Below are 16823 nucleotides of genomic sequence, written 5' to 3'. Positions count from 1 at the left end.
ACTGTGCCCAGGTGCTCAAACTCCCAATTTGTGCAAGGTGCCTTAAAAAATATGATATCAGAGTTTTAAAATCAAACATTTTAAAAGAGAACAATACATCACGGTTGTATAAACCAATGAGCATTAAGCTGTGTCGTCAGCAAGTCTTTTCTCATCGTGCTTTTGATCAGCGAGTTGGTGGAGAGAAACTGCAGAATCAGACACGTGCGCCTCACCGTCGCGAGTGTTTTGACACGTCAGCATGACATCAGAGCAAGGCGGACCGCACTCAGAAGCCGTTTCTCAATGTCAAGGATAGGCCTACTTCCTAGGCAGGATTGATCCTTCCAAGTCATTTCCTTCAGAGGCTAGGCGAGGCTCCTCTTTAGCATTCAGAGAACACCTAAATGGAACAGGCTAGCAAGTGCACGTCATTACGTCAGTGACTGTAAAACCGGATAAGTTAATATAACTCAAAAAAATAGTTGAAACTGATTACATCGAAAATTTGAAGTGATACTAACTAAATTTTATAAGTTAAAGAAACATTTAAGTAAATGGTACTAGGTAATGTAAACTGATACTAACTTGATATTACAAGTTAATTTAACATTATTAATTTTAAATTAAAAAGAGTTTTTGGGTTCACATAACCTATTAAAATTAAAAACTTATTTCTTTTTAACAATACAATTTATTTTACCTTCATAAAAACATTTTAGTTTTAATTTCTCAGTAACAAAGTACTCAATTTATATATTTTTTTGTATGTTTTTAGATTTAAGTCATCAAATAACTAAATTACTAACTATAACACATTCTGAAATAAAATGAAATAAAAACAGGTTAACACAGACAATTTAAATGCAAGTTACTCTTTTATTAAAGTAACCACGAAACATCAACAATAAATTGTTTGTCAACTGGAAATACTCCAATACAGTACAAGGCCCTTCAGAAATGGTCTGAGATAACTATCAGTTTTAGAAGCGGACAATATGGGTATCTGGATATCTCCCAGCTGTAAACACTTCCGTCAAGTAGAAACACTATTCAAAATTCACACATAGCAGTAACCTTAACAATATAAAAGGTATATATTAATACAATTTATATTATTACAATATAAATTTTTAAACCATCATCCCTGAGTGGTAGTATTTTTTTACATAAATCAAATGAGAAACTGTTCTGCAAATTACACAATAGAAAAATAGTGTAAAAATCTGATATTGCCATAAACATTTTGCTCAATGATTTACTAAACTGCACATAAGGATCTATGTACTATGTGATGTACTATGTATTAGCATACATAAAATTGAAGATATGAATACTACAGTGTAAACTGCAATGCACTGCATTTTCTGTCGTACTGTATAACATCAATACAGTGCCAACCTGACAACTTGAACAGCAACACATTTAAACTGTATGTTGAACAATCATACTTTAAAACACACATGTAAGCTGTTTTCTAAAAAAAATAATTTCCTTGCACTATGGTGTGCAATAAAAGTGACAGAATGAAATGTCAAATAACTTTGTAATCGTTGTTCAAACACTGAGGCTACTCCACTGCAAAAAGCTCATTTTTAAAGACTCAACACTCTGGGCCTTAGCTTCCCATCCTCCAGACCCATCAAGACTTTCTGGGTAAAGTCAAATGTGTTGGCCAACTCTTTTGGGTAACTTAGATCCAAGGCGTAAGTTAGTCCAAAAAGCATGACAAATGCATCAGCCAATGTGGGAAAATCGATAACCATGAACCCTCAAGTACAACTGCAATCTTCTCTGGGCAGAAGAACGTGGCATCTGTTGAATTGCCACAAATGGAGAGGAGACCGAGTGGTACGTCATCAATGCCTGGTTCATTAGATTGTTCAACCTGAAGACAAGAACAAAGAACTGTTACACTAAACTTCCAAAGGACGATTGCTAAAAAGTGACAAATATTTACATCCATTTCAAACCATTCTATTACCATTCCCATACAGTACATACATACTACAATTCTAATTAATATATTAAAAACATGGAACTAGAACCAGGATGACATCTGAATGGAAATGTGAGATTGTTGGTAATCAAACAGTGCAACACTTACATCCCACGTCTTGAGAAAGTTGGAGTCATCCTCTTGCAGATAGGCGGGGAGAGCACGGAGGACGGCAGCTCGTCGTACATGGACGTCCACGTTTTCCTTCAGTGTGAGAATTAGAGACACAAGTATGAGAATCTTGATTTTACATGGAATATAATCCGCACAGATACAAAATACTATGCATCTCTCAAATGTCTGTAAGCAAAATATTTAAAAATCCACTGCAGTTTCTATATCAGGCATCAAGAAGTGTAACCAACTGACCTGGAGGTCATATATCCTGAAGAGCTGACTCAGTACTTCAGACACTTTCCCTGTGCAAGCAGCTTTCTTTCTGAACAAGCTCTGAAGACGGGGAGCATGCTGGTCCAACACGGCATAAAAGTGGTTCTTCAGGTTGATGTTTGTAATTTTATGAAACTCTGAACAGATCTGCACAAATGAATAAGTGATTAAGCCAAGGTATGTATACAGTTTACATTTGTGATCATGTAGAGAGAGAAAAAAGTGCTGCAAAATAACATTTTGAACCTCACCTGTCAGCTACAAGTGTAAACCTGACACACTGAAAAATAACCACAAATAAAAATGTGCTGTCAATTTACTTACCCTTTGACCACCAAAGATGTAGGTTACTTTCTTCAGTTGAACACTAAAAATTATTTTTAGCTGAACCTGTGGTCCTTGGTGATTCATAAAATACAAGTCAACGGGTGCCACCACTTTGTGAGTAAAAAAGAAGATATAGACATCAAATTATAACATTATTATGGAAAACGAGAATCTGGACCTCAAGATTTCTGTCTCACAGGTATATATTTTGTATTGCTTGTTTGTTTTTTGACTTGCAGAGTGACCGCACCCATTGACCTGCATTTTATGAGTCAACACAGACCATGAGTTAAGCTAAAAATCATCTTTGGTGTTAAACTGAAGAAAGAACGTAGCCTACATCTTGCATGACCATAGAGAGAGTAAATTAACAGCAAATGTTCATTTCTGGGTCAACTACTTCTTAAATATAACATTTTCAAGTGTACTTAGAAAAATATTTTTACCTGTGACTCCATTTTAAAGGCAGGCCAGCGTTCCAAGATATCACCAACAGGTAGATTTTCAGTGATGACCTCTTTGCGTCTCAGGGCAAAGGTCGTCTGCATTAACTTCGTAATCAGGACAAGATTTTTGTCACTATTCTTAACTTCTTCTACAATTTGTAGCCTGAGTTGTTCCAGGCTTGCCGTGTCTTCGCCTACTGGGAAGTTAGGGAGGAAATTCACTTCTGCCCTCTTGGGGCGTTTGATATTTGTGTGAGGAGCTTGCTTGTCCGGGTTGTTTCTACTCCTCTTTCCACAATTTACAGCAACCTCGTGGAATCCTGCTCGACTCAATTTAGTGCGGTAATTTCCCATTTTAAACTTCAGACTGTTTTTCCAACCATACCATCCTGTCTGAGATCCTGGCTCTTTTAGACAATGATGCTTGGTGACAAGTGCTTCTGCTACCATTGAAACTTCTTTATCATTCGGGTATGCTTTGAAACTATGCATTTTGGCTGCAAGGGTCTCAAGAATGTCATGCTTTTGTCCCCTGGATAACTTGAGAGTCTTTCCTGTTTTCTCACATGCAGCATTTCCCTCACCAAGTATGAGTTCTACTTCGTAAGAAAAAGTGGGCACTGGAAAAACATAAGGCCATCTCTCAGTCCTGTCTGGAGTCACAGCATGGGGCAATGTTATTGTGTCATCTGATACTACTGAATTTTATATCAATCTCAGATTGTACAGCTTTTAGCACAGCCTTTTGTGGAAGTTCCTCAATTTCTACAAGGGAACATAGCTGCCCGTCAAAATCTGGATCTTCGTAAGATAGGTTAAAGTCAAAGTCCAGCTTAAACTTTTCTTTTATCATTGTTTTTAAATCATTCACAGATTCTGGACGTGAAGACAAAGTCATCTTCCTCACAATGTCTGATGAGATATGGACATGAAGCAGGAAGTTCTGAGCTGCCATTCTTACTGTTTAAAAGAAAATAAAGATTGCATTAAAGATTGAGTTTAAATGGAATGTTCACCAAAAATATGAAACACTCATTCCATATCAGATGTATATGACTCTCTTTCTTTATTTACAAAAATAAATGAAGATTTTTAGTCCATGTAATACAAGTGAATAAGTTTAGAAAAGTTAACACTTCAAACAGCAATAAAAACGCTGTCTATACAATAACAGTAGATGAATCAATGTCTTCTGGAGTAAAATTATTGGTGTAAGAATGTTTTAATAAATGTAACTTTTTTTTTACTATAAAGCATTGCTTTCAGTCATAACACGCGTGTTTGTACATGGTGTGAACCGTGACGTAACAGAGAAGCTTGCACAAAAACGAATATCCTTGTGCGCTTCTTACGTGAGTTTCACAACATGTTTACATCATGCATCACAACATGTTTAAATTTACATCAAGCATGAACTTGACACTCTCCATGAACACATGATTATAGATAAAAAAGAAGATTAAAATATTAGAATGTTACTAACACACTTATTGTTTTGCTCCAGAAGACATTGATTCATCCACTGATGTTTTATGGATTACTGTCATTATTGCTAATGTCCTTTTTGAACTTTAAATTTTTTGGAACTTATTCACTATGGACTCACCGATATGGTATATTTTTCTAAAAAATTATCTGTTTTGTTCATTTGAAGAAATAAAGTCATATGCATATGGGATTGTATGAGGGGTCTCACTATTCGGACCACAAACTGTTCTAGGTGACTGTATATTTTCCCATTTCCAAATGTGTTTAATCCTCCAAGTCTCTGATCAAAATAGATCTTTTCTGTGTTAACAGCCAATGTCCATCGATAGTGTATGCTGTGAGACTTACTGTGTCATTTAGTTCTGACAGTTGATGCACAGAGAAGATGTGCAATGATGTCAGCTCAAATGATCTTAAATGTTCTCTGTACCAGGACTCGTAGTTCCTGCAAAGAAAGGAAGCAGAGTTGTTTACAAGCAGTATATTTTCAATCCTGCTGAATTTTGGAAGTCCTCCTGCCTGCCCTGTGGAAACAAACATTCCATTTGCATACTCTGTGCCATCAATAGAGACTTTTGATGTACTATATATGTTTTGGCTGTCTGTCTTGGTCTTTATGAAGTCTCTTGCCACTTGAGGCAGAGTAGTGACTTGGACAGTAGTAACACTTGCGACCTGTATGTGGGGTTTGAAAAAAAATGGTGCATTGAGGTGATACGCCATCATGTGCTGATGCCTGGTAGCCAGGGTTTTCAAGACATTCTTGAAATTCTGTGTGTCATGCAACACCCTTTTGAAAAAGCGGTGTTTTCCCTCAAATCTCATGGTCCACAGATGAACCAGAGGACCAAAACACTTTGTCAGTTCTGGATAGTGTTCGATATAATGATGCTTGGGTCTGAGTTTAAAGTCTGGAAACACTGCTTTAAGAACCTGTCTGTGATCACTTATTTTAGTTTGCATGTACTGGATGGATTCTTCTGTGAAAGATGGAGACAACACTAGCTGCACAATTTCTTTAAGGTCCATCAATATGGCCCATGCTTCATCTCCTTCGGGGACTTTACTTCCTACCATAAGTGGTAATAACCTCAGCAGAGTGGAATTTTCATGCCCATTCCCACCAATGCTTTGTTTGGCAGCAAAGGTTTTGGGGATTTGGTGAGGTTTATCAAGCCTATCAGTGTGCTGATATGGAAATGTGAGGATTTTTTTGTTTAGATCTTCAAGGGTGAAATACTTCTTTCGAATCATTTCACTGATGCACAAGGCCAACTCAACAGGCACAATACCCTCAAACAAATCATGCAGAATATTAGGTGGGAATCCAGTAATGGGATGAAAATGCTGCAGTGCCTTGCTGAGAGCACAATCACCTGTAACACCAAAATGGATTACATTTTCTCCTTGCACAGCATTTTGCACATGAAGATCATGGCAGGTCTTCGTTCTCATGCAAAACTGTCCTTCAGAAACTTCACTGGCCTGTCTTTGATCTGCAGTACAGCAACAAAATCTACAGAAATAATGTCCTCGGAATGACTGCACAAAGCCTGCAAGACCATGAGCAGCCAAATTATCAGCTGCCACAGACAACACAGTGCCCCTGATGCACTGACCGAGACTTTCAATGAAAACACCATCCTTCTCAAGAGTTTGCAAGTCTTTCAACAAAGGTGACAGAACACTTTCATAACCACACTTCTGCACGTCTGGTACTTTGCATAGCAGAGCTAGCTGTATGACATGTAGGCTGGATCTATACTTGCTGGGTAAATTGCCAAGTAACCAATACACTGCACAAAGTTTGTGGATCTTTCTAGCTGTGCCTAAAGGATTTGCTAGTTCAATGTCATCCACATATAGAATCAGTGACAATTTCAGCTCTCCTACTTCAGACAATACCTCATTTTGTTTGAAGTACATTCCGTATTCATGAGACATGTACGTTCCAGGTGGCGATGGTTTGGCTTCTTGAATTTTCTCGAGAAGATCAGTATTTTTAAACATTGTTTGAAGCATCTGAAGTATTGGAACATACACAGCTGTGTGTCCATTGGAATCTACTGTATATTGAATTGGAAATACTAGAGGATAGTTACTCTCCACAAATCGTTTCCTTCGCTTAGCAGTGGACAGCTCCGCACCTTCTGCAGTAGAACTGACAAAGATGTTACTTTTCACTACAGCTTCCACTAATTCATTAAGGAGGACTTCACTGAGAGTCTGATCATACTTTTGCAGAACCATGATAATTGAGTCTCTCACAAGAGGTTTGGAAAGTGAGAATATCTGTATCAAACATTCAACTATGTCTTGTATAGCCATCTCTGAAACATGAAGAACACTGTGCATTTTCAAGAACAAAGAAGCCAAGTTGTTCCTCAATTGAGCTTGCAATTCATCTGTGTCATATCTTGACTCAAGAGGATTAAAGTCAGTAGTCTCTAGGTCAAAAGAATCCTGAAAGGAATCAGGCTCATTAGATTCAACTTGACTTTGCATTGAGGAGCTGTCAGTTACTGTCAATATGATTTCGTCCTTAAAATCTGATACATCACTATCTGGGTGATTCCTACTTTTGTGGGCATTAAAGGAGGTATAGACATTGGTAGAGTACTGACAATTTCTGAATGGACAGTCCACCATCTCATGCTGTTTTAAATGTGTCCTTAAATGAGTGAGAAGGGTTTTATCGCTAAACGGCTGCTTCAGTCCACATATAGGACAGATGAATGATACACATTCCATATGATTTACACTATGCACAGCTGTCTGAGTATGCAACCGTGTTAAGTGAATTACCAACGCATTTATTGACTGAAATGTGCAGATACAGTCATCATAGAGACATGGCAATGGGCTAATTGAGGAAACATTGCCATGATGCAAACGATAGTGTTCAAGCACCTGTACCCTTTTATCAAAGACTGCAGCACAAAGTTTGCACTTCCATGCCATTTTTTTTCTTCAATTTGTGCTGTGAACTCAATATTCATTCACATTTTAGCATCTCTATGCAATGAATGTGTATTAATAATTGGACATAAACATACCAAAATGAACTGCCAGCTGCTTCACTTTTAGCCTGAAAAAAGAGAGATTGAGAAGTTAATCAGGTTGTAATATTTACCAAAATACTAGTAAAAATGTGAATACACGACGTTAATCAGTTATGTAACTTAATAGGCATTACTCAGTCACTCTCAAACCTTAAACGTTTAATTTAAATATGTTTATACTGTACAATTTGAAATGTCACATTTTAATCAAGAGCAAAAATGGCAATAAATAACACAAGCTACTGGTAGGCCTATGTCTTTGGCAAACTATTTAAATACAATTTTATAAATGCCTGTCCTAACAAAAAAATTTACAACAAATGGAACAAAGTGCATCAAATTATTGTCAAACCTCTATGAAAACCACCAATTTACTTGTCTATTCATGCGTGCCAGTTAAATTGAGTCACAGCCCGCCATTTTGAGGTCATTAATTAAAATGTTGCCCGAAAAAGTTATGTGGAAACCGATGCACATTAACCGATGCAAAAAGACAGACTTTGATATCTAAAACAAAATAACTAAATACAGTTGCTTCAACAAGTAAAATGTCACGAGACATTCTTATTCTCTTTGCAAATGCATAAAACACATTAACTGCTAAGACATTAAAACTATTTGCAGAAAATAAAACAGGGAACTTACCAGATTAGCGTGCCCAAAGAGACGAGGAATAAAATGGAAGGCAGCACAACGAAGAAAAGTTTGTCACTAGCAGGTTCGGAAAACTGGATGCCGCGTTTCTCACCAAAGGTCCACACAGACAACACCACTGCAAATTACCGATCGAAAAACATCACCACCTATTAGGGCTGGAAGATATATCTCACGATATTGTTATGCGCATCGTCAGTAAAGCCGGTTCCTTGATTAGTAGTAAATCACCATCACCTGCTTTCAGATGGAGCGGCATTTACTCTACAGCACAAACTCCAGTGTGTTAAAGTTAATGAGATAATTAAGTGATTAATTTAGTGATGTTTGAGCATTATTGAAGACACCTGATGTTAACAAGCAGAATCACTGAAGGAGAAAATCACAAATTGTAAGCAACCGTTATGGCGATAAGTGTTTGCTTTAGTTGGGCTCTTAACCTTTATACATTCACTTTAAATTTGTTTGTCTACTGTTATTTAATTATAACAGTCAAATGAACAAAGGAAAGTGTGATCTTATAGTGTTGATTATGTTTTGGCATAATCATGCTGTGATCTGAAAATGAATCTTATTGAGATAGTTTGGTTTAATTTATTGGCAACAACTTTGTGATGTTAGAGCATATATGAGTATAGGTATGATTCTTTTAATCCAAAATATTTAATAAACATTGTTCTAATCAAAACACTTTCAAGTAATTTTCTTTAGAAACACAGACATCAATAATCAGCCTATGAATCTCAACAATGGTGACAATAATAATGCATGTTGCAGTGGCTGCCACCAATCACAACTCATTAATGGCTCCCATCATGCATTGCGATATGAATAAATTATGATCTGAATTTTCTATGTAATTTACTTCTCCTAATTGAATATTCTGCTCGTCACCATTGTTGAGATGCATAGACTGAATCTTGAAGTCTGTGTGTGCCTAAAAGACAGATTTTTTTTTTTCAGAAAACAACTTTCAAGATATCCTTTATATTATAGCTAAAATTCTGGATATTTATGCAGAATCACAGTTATGCTGTAACAAACAACATAAATCAAAAACAAAGTTCAAATGATGACTGTCATAATATAACCAACACCATCAGATCACTTTTTTTCTTTTTTCATCTGGCAGTTATAACTCAGATAAAGCAGACAAACATAATTGCAATTTAATAATATAAGGGTCAAGAGCCCAACTAAAGCAAACAATGATCGCTATAACGGTGGCTTAAGATTTTCTCCTTCAGTGATTCTTCAGGTGTCTTCAATAATGCTCAATCATCAATAAATTAATCACTTAATTATCTCATTAACTTTAACACTCTTGAGTGTGGACTCATATACACTTCCAGGAGTGTTAATTTAACACTGGAGTTTTTGCTGTGTACAAAGAGCCGTAGTTCACAGACAAGCTGAGCCATATCGCATTAATTATCGCTGGCGATATGTCCGCGATATTGATGCGATATGGCTCAGCTTGTCAGTGAACTACGGCTCTTTGTAGTAAATGCCGCTCCATCTGAAAGCAGGTGAAGGCGATTTACTACTAATCAAGGAACCGGCTTTACTGACGAGATGCGCATAACAATATCGTGCGATATATCGCCCAGCCCTACCACCTATTCTATTTTTATAAAATGTGATCCGAGTTTTTCACGTGTTGCAAACGTATTCAAGAGGCGCGAAACAAAAACATGGCTGTTTTCGCGCACTTGCAACTGCTATCAAGGGGGAGCACGTACGCACGTGCGTGAGGTCAGACGGGAGTATAGTAAAACTATTTGAGTGCACTGACAAAAACAAATTAAAGCATTAAAGTGCTGTTAACTTAAAATTTAACTTTCGTTTTAATTACACAAAAAATTAAAGGCGAATGAACGTTTTTATTTTTTTGAGTAATTAAAACCCATTTTATTTATCTAAGTTGTACTGTTTGGTTTTACAGTGAGTGAAAAGGTCCGCTTTTGGCGCTGCAAAAATTCAAAAAGATCAAAAAGTTGTGATGTACACTACCGTTCAAAAGTTTGGGGCCAGTACGATTTTAAATGTTTTTAAAAGAATTTTCTTCTGCTAATCATGTTAAATTACTTTGTACAACTTAACTAGTTATCTATAAAAGAAATGCCGGTGACGGCAACCAAGCTAAATGACAGGTCCGGTTCAGTTAGCCATCAATAACTTAATTTGTATATTTGTATAATTTGTAATATCAATACAGTAGTAATTTGTACTGGCATTTAAACGTTAAACTTTACTTATATGTACAACGGTTATAACAAATGTATGGTAACTTACATGTACAAGCATAGTGCCCCGTTATTGCTCCGCTAACGTCTGACATTTTTTATTTTTTGAACAAGATAGCGAAGCTGGCGCATAGGATTGTGGGTGATTTGAGAGCGCGAAGGCTACACATATGCATCCTTACCTGTGTATGGGATATTTTTCGAACGAAGGACTCGGTTGAAATTCTGAGGATCCTCGACATTGGAACAGTCCTTCGACGGATGTCGATGACGTAGCATCCTCGAAATAACGGCTTCCGAGGATCCTTCCTTGACCTTGAGAAACACCTATAATCACTCAGACACTTCTCTAACCGGCATGCATCTCGCGGTGATCACCGGTGATCGGTTCTGCGCAGATTTTGCTCATCTCAAACTTGCCATGTTGACGCCAATTATTTGGTTCATGAACGAACATGTTTTTGGATCCAAGAATCGATTCACTTGCACTAACTTATATATTTGCTTACTGAAAGATAATTGGCAAAATAATTATGCAAGTGTAAAATTATCTGATGACCATGTACAAGTAAAATGAAGTATGTTATTAAAACTAGTAGAATCAAATAAAAATAGGCCTAAACCAAAACCAATTTGCGGCCTTGAAAATACTATTTTGATGCGGATCGCTGAATTAAATGATTTATTTTTAAATTGTGATGCCATATAGAGCTGTCATTGGAGCCTTTTTTAAAATTCTCACTGTGCCGATAAATCCCTCTGATATTGGGGATTACTTTGTTTTCTGCTCATGTCCTTTGTGTTTTCTATCAGCTGTTTAGAATCCGAAATAGCAATGCCAGAATAATGAAATCACTATTGATCAAATTAAACCAGTTTAGAAAATGGTCTGAAATTGTTCATGATTCAGTTCGAGTTGTTTAAACCGTTCACTCAATCCGATTTGTTTGCAGAGTTCAACAATAAGGGCCCTGTATGACTTCCATATTTGCTTACAATCCAGGAAACATGCAAATATCTTTGCCAATGATGAAGCATGTGCACTTTAAACACGGCCCCTGATGACATCATTTAATGCCACTAACATCCTCAAACCCTTGCAACACAATATACTTCCCTTTTTACATACAGAAATTTGACTGACAACGCACAATTTGGTTTTTCAATGCTTTTATTAATTTGAGCGTTTCAGAAAAGACATTGAAAAGGGATTAAAATTTAGAAGAGACTTTATTTCAGAATAACTTTGTAAATCAAATTAACTGGAGCAGAATGACGGTCTCACAGGTCCTTGACACAGATAAAGGATAATGAGGTTGAACAGCACTCATCGTTCCAGCAACGGTTAGCTGTAGGTGGTAGAAATTCTGATCATTATAGTGTTATTAGAAACAAACCAAAAAAAAAAAAAAAAACAGCATTCAACTTAAAGGGTTAGTTCACCCAAAAATGAAAATTAAGTCATTAATTACTCACCCCCATGCTGTACCAACCCCGTAAGACCTTCGTTCATCTTCGGAACACAAATGAAGATATTTGATTAAATCTGAGAGCTGGATCACTGCTACATAGGCTGCCTAAGGGAATGAAACTTGACGGCCCAGAAAGTCATTAAAGAACATGTTTAAATATTCCATGTGCCTACAGTGGCTCAACTATAAGTTTATCAAGCGACGAGAACACTTTCCGAAAAAAACCCCCCATAAATAACGACTTTATTCGACTATTCCTTTTCTTCCTTGTGGGCCTGAGACGAGAGTTCAAGAGATTTCCACGACGCATGCGCGAGAACTGAACAAGTATTAGAAGAACGTTCTCTTCTTAGTTCTCGCGCATGCGTCGTGGAAATCTCTAGAACTCTCGTCTCAGGCCCACAAGGAAGAAAAGGAATAGTCGAATAAAGTCGTTATTTTTTTTTCTGAAAAAAAGTATTCTCGTCGCTTGATAAACTTATAGTTGAGCCACTGTAGGCACATGGAATATTTAAACATGTTCTTTAATGACTTTCTGGGCCGTCAAGTTTCATTCCCTTAGGCAGCCTATGTAGCAGTGATCCACCTCTCAGATTTAATCAAAAATATCTTCATTTGTGTTCCGAAGATGAACGAAGGTCTTACAGGGTTAGTACAGCATGTGGGTGAGTAATTAATGACTTAATTTTCATTTTTGGGTGAACTAACCCTTTAAGGCACTTTGTGAAATCCAAAATTGGTCCTTTCATTTTACTGAATGTAAAATTGGATTGCAAATCATAACTGTAAGCACTTAAATTCTTACAGGAAAAGTTGATCTCCAAACAGTGCTCGGCACCCTTGTAATTGTCAGGTTGCCAAGAGCACCAGTTGGTATACGAAAACACAGTTCCATCACTCCACAACCACTCTCCTTCCTAAGAGTGAAGAGAGTGAATACACTTCTGTTAGACATCAGGAAGAAGCAAATTAAGTTCAGATTTGAAGTCAAAACATCTTCATTAGAAACTTTGCCTTTACTGTTTATAGCAGAAATTTTAGTTTAGACAAACAGATAGGTCTCTTTAGGACACACAATTGAACTTACTTCTACAGCATCATGACCACCAATCCAAGCACGTGTGGAAGGAGAAGGCAATAGACTCCGCAGGAAATCATTTACCGGTTTATTACTCACAGATGCGAGATTCGCACCAAGACTTTGACAGTTTCTCTAAAGAGACAGATGTTTGTCAATACAAAATCTTTTTTTTTAGCTAAAACAAAAGTGACAACATTTTAGACATTTGCAAACAGTTTGCTCAGTACCAGTTTTCTGTAGGCTACCATTTGCAGAAAAGAAAATCTTACTATACAAAATAACATTCCCACTTTATAGTAAGTGTTTTTAATATCACTAAAAAAATGACTTGTAGGATTTACCTGTTATCATCAAGTAAAATCTACTTACTATTGGACTTAGTTTGACATTTAATTGAAGTGAAGTATATTACTTAATTTCACATATAGAATTAAGTAACATCTACTTAATTAACTTTTTCCTAAGACAACATAACACTGAATTAAACCACACATTTTCAGTGCATGCTTTACTTAGATTACATACTGCATTTTAGATGTTTGTATTCAATATCTATAGAATACAAGTAACATGGCATCTGAACACCTCAATACTTGGTACACAATGACTTTAACATTCAATAGATCATTTGAGTGATGGTGTTATTTTGAGTTGAAGATTAATCCAGATGTCACAAAATGGCAGTTACTAAACAAAAGTGATAAAACTAAATACAGCTGGAAAACTGAGAAAAAAAAACCAATTCTTCATGCCCCAGTGCATGATGGGGACTCCAGTATTATAAAAGTTGAATAGGTTTAACTTAATTTTATATCATTGATACTTCCGAGTATAACTTCTACATGATTGAATTAAGTACTAATATATAACTTTTTTTAAATTCTTGCCTTAACTAACTTTTCCTTGTAGAAGTTACATTGGTTTCCTTCTGTAGCATTTACTTAACCACAGAACCGTTTTTATCAGTTTAAACGAATCGTTTGACAATTGTGTACATGCATGTCTCTACAGCGGTCTTTTAGATGTAGTTAAAGACACCTAATATAAAGTGTGACCAAATCATCTTGTAACACATTACCTCTGCTGCGATCCAGGTAGTCTGATGACAAAAGTGCTTGTAGCATTGAAGTCCAAATCTCCTCCATGTAGCGGGGCATCTTCCGGCAATATTCATGGGTCTATGTGCTGAAGACACGGCAAACTTCTTATTAATCGTGCAAATACTAGTCAAATGGAATATTGTACATTTCCAAAATGTTTTTAAAAAAACAAGGGTTTTTACAAATAAATGTATTGTTACCTTCTGTATTCCCCATGAAGAAGATAATGAGAAGCAGAAAACTTTTCAGCATTGCCATGATGAACCTGAAATTAATAAGCAGGAAAAGTTAAATGTCTGCATGCACTCATATGCTGCACACTCGATTCTCAATGCACTTAAAGACAAAGCACAAAAATACTTCAGGTACAACATTTATTCAGAACTCACTTTGGTTTTTAAATTCTTGCCTTCAGAGTCTCAGAAGAAGATTTAGTGGAGAGACAGAGCCTGTGTAACACCATAACACTGTCATATCTATTGAATGAAGATGGGTCATATTTATACACATAATATCAGGCAATAACTGTCAGGAGTCATCAGTAACACCTGCACACCATCAGCGCCCGATCACCCGACTCCACCCATCCACTCGTTATCAGCAGAGTACTGACTCACCACACCTGCACCCGCTCATCACCAGCACCACCACATATAAACCCAGGGTGCTTCTCAATATCCCTCCTCATCTCCTCGCTCCTCTGTCCTCCATCCTATGACCCGGAAACCAATCAAGCACAGCCATCTTGAAGGACATTTCAATTCTCTAATTGCACCGCGAGGAGTCGAGGATCGAGAAGTGAGGAGGCTTTCGGAGGAGTTATGAGCGAGGATACACAGGTGTATCCTATGCGGAAGTGTTTTATTGACTAAACGTGACGCACGTATTCTCCTCCCCCTTCACATCGTCACAATCTTTTTAATTTATAGTTTACCTTTGCAGTTTATATAAACCACACATATCACATATTTCAACAGGGTATCTTGCTTTATTATTATTCATTATGAATTTCTTAAATAAAGAAACTTCAACAACATAAGGGCAGATCCTTTGAGCGCTGCTGATGACGCTGTGAATTGACGCTCGAGTGATCAAGTATACCAATGTATATAAAAAAAGCTTTCATTCGATTCCTCCGTCCTCATTTTCTTTCCTTGCGTCCTTCCCTCACAACCTACAGGGGAGGAGCTGAGGCGCTAGGAAAGGAAGCGAGGAAAGGAAACGAGGATGCATAAATAAGAAATGAGAAGCACCCCCACACATCCCTTCACTCATGGGCTGCGGTCCAAACCGCATACTTCCCTAGCATACTATTTAGTATGGGAAAAAGAGAAGGCGAGCGAAAAAGTATGTACGAATCCAAAAGAGTAGGCGAGAATTACCTGGGTGACGTACTAATCAACTTTCAAATGTGAGTAAACACGGTTCCTTGTGTTAAAATTGCATGTGTTGAACTACTGTAGAGTAAACTGTTGAATTGTTGGTGTAAAGACGTTACACAGTATAGTAGCCTATAGTTGTGATTTTGCTGTAAAAAACACGTTTTATTATGTAAGTTATAACGTTAGCTAACAGGGGAGCTTCAGTAAGGACACGTAAGTTACGTCTCTAACGTGGATTTACATAAACCATATACATCTTAAAGACTTTTATTTTAAATGTCTATTTACATCTGACAGGAGAATCTTCAGTAAGTATTGCAGAAGAGCACACCACAACATGAAATAGACTGAGTGATGTAGCCTATGTGTGCTATTATGTAGAACAAATCTGTAAAGTAACTAAACATAAGTTATCTATTTTATTTGTCCATTACTGTTGATAAATTGAGGAACATTTATGTTGGATAAAAAGTTAAAACAACCTGTAGTGTTGTTGCGTTCATAAATCACAGAGGTAATGTGAATCTTGTCTGGATGTTACAGGGACAGATGAACAGATGTGTGTTTATCCGGTGGAGAGATCATGAAGCTGAATTCTGCCATCAAAGGCTTTGAGTGACATTACAGAAATAAATAACTATTTCAATATTAAGTTGTAGTTTATTTTAATTATTGTAATTTCAAACAGAGCTATTACAGCACTTTTCTGATTCGTGATTTCTGTGCATTTGCTGCAGATCTTTTGTGGTGGAGCAGGACCTGCAAGGAAAGATGATGTGAAATTTGTGAAAAAAAGCGTTTTTGTCGTCTAAATAATACTGAAATCAAATGACATTGTGCGGTTAAAATGACTGCTTTTGTGTTATGTTAGTGCATTTTTGTAGGATCTGAAATGGCAGCAGGCTGGTGTGAGCACTGAGGATGAGGAGTCCAGAGCTGAATCCTGATGCCATGGATGAGTCCCTCCATCACTCCACCGGCCCTTACGAGACCCTCCATCACTCCACCGGCCCTTACGAGACCCTCCATCACTCCACCGGCCCTTACGAGACCCTCCATCACTCCACCGGCCCTTACGAGACCCTCCATCACTCCACCGGCCCTTACGAGACCCTCCATCACTCCACCGGCCCTTACGAGACCCTCCATCACTCCACCGGCCCTTACGAGACCCTCCATCACTCCACCGGCCCTTAC

The 16823-nt window shown here is 37.2% G+C and overlaps 1 protein-coding gene and 1 long non-coding RNA gene across 2 annotated transcripts; one reads left to right on the top strand and one right to left on the bottom strand.

Moving 5' to 3' along the window:
* Positions 1–11778: 11778 nt before the first annotated feature.
* On the bottom strand, positions 11779–14325 carry LOC143735556 (galactose-specific lectin nattectin-like). The gene is made up of 4 exons (XM_077225733.1): positions 14223–14325; positions 13151–13276; positions 12869–12980; positions 11779–11940 (listed from the first exon to the last, which is right to left on the bottom strand). The coding sequence occupies exons 1-4, from the start codon at positions 14316–14318 to the stop codon at positions 11873–11875; spliced, it is 402 nt and encodes a 133-aa protein (XP_077081848.1). The 5' UTR covers positions 14319–14325; the 3' UTR covers positions 11779–11872.
* A 1502-nt stretch (positions 14326–15827) lies between these two features.
* On the top strand, positions 15828–16572 carry LOC143735555 (uncharacterized). The gene is made up of 3 exons (XR_013203222.1): positions 15828–15934; positions 16170–16241; positions 16511–16572. It is a non-coding gene; the product is annotated as an uncharacterized LOC143735555 (long non-coding RNA).
* Positions 16573–16823: the final 251 nt, after the last annotated feature.

The sequence above is a fragment of the Siphateles boraxobius genome, unplaced genomic scaffold (assembly GCF_051911475.1).
Source record: "Siphateles boraxobius isolate OS27281-9 unplaced genomic scaffold, OSU_SipBor_1 13, whole genome shotgun sequence".
NCBI lineage: Eukaryota > Metazoa > Chordata > Actinopteri > Cypriniformes > Leuciscidae > Siphateles > Siphateles boraxobius.
This window is presented reverse-complemented; position numbering and strand designations above follow the sequence as displayed.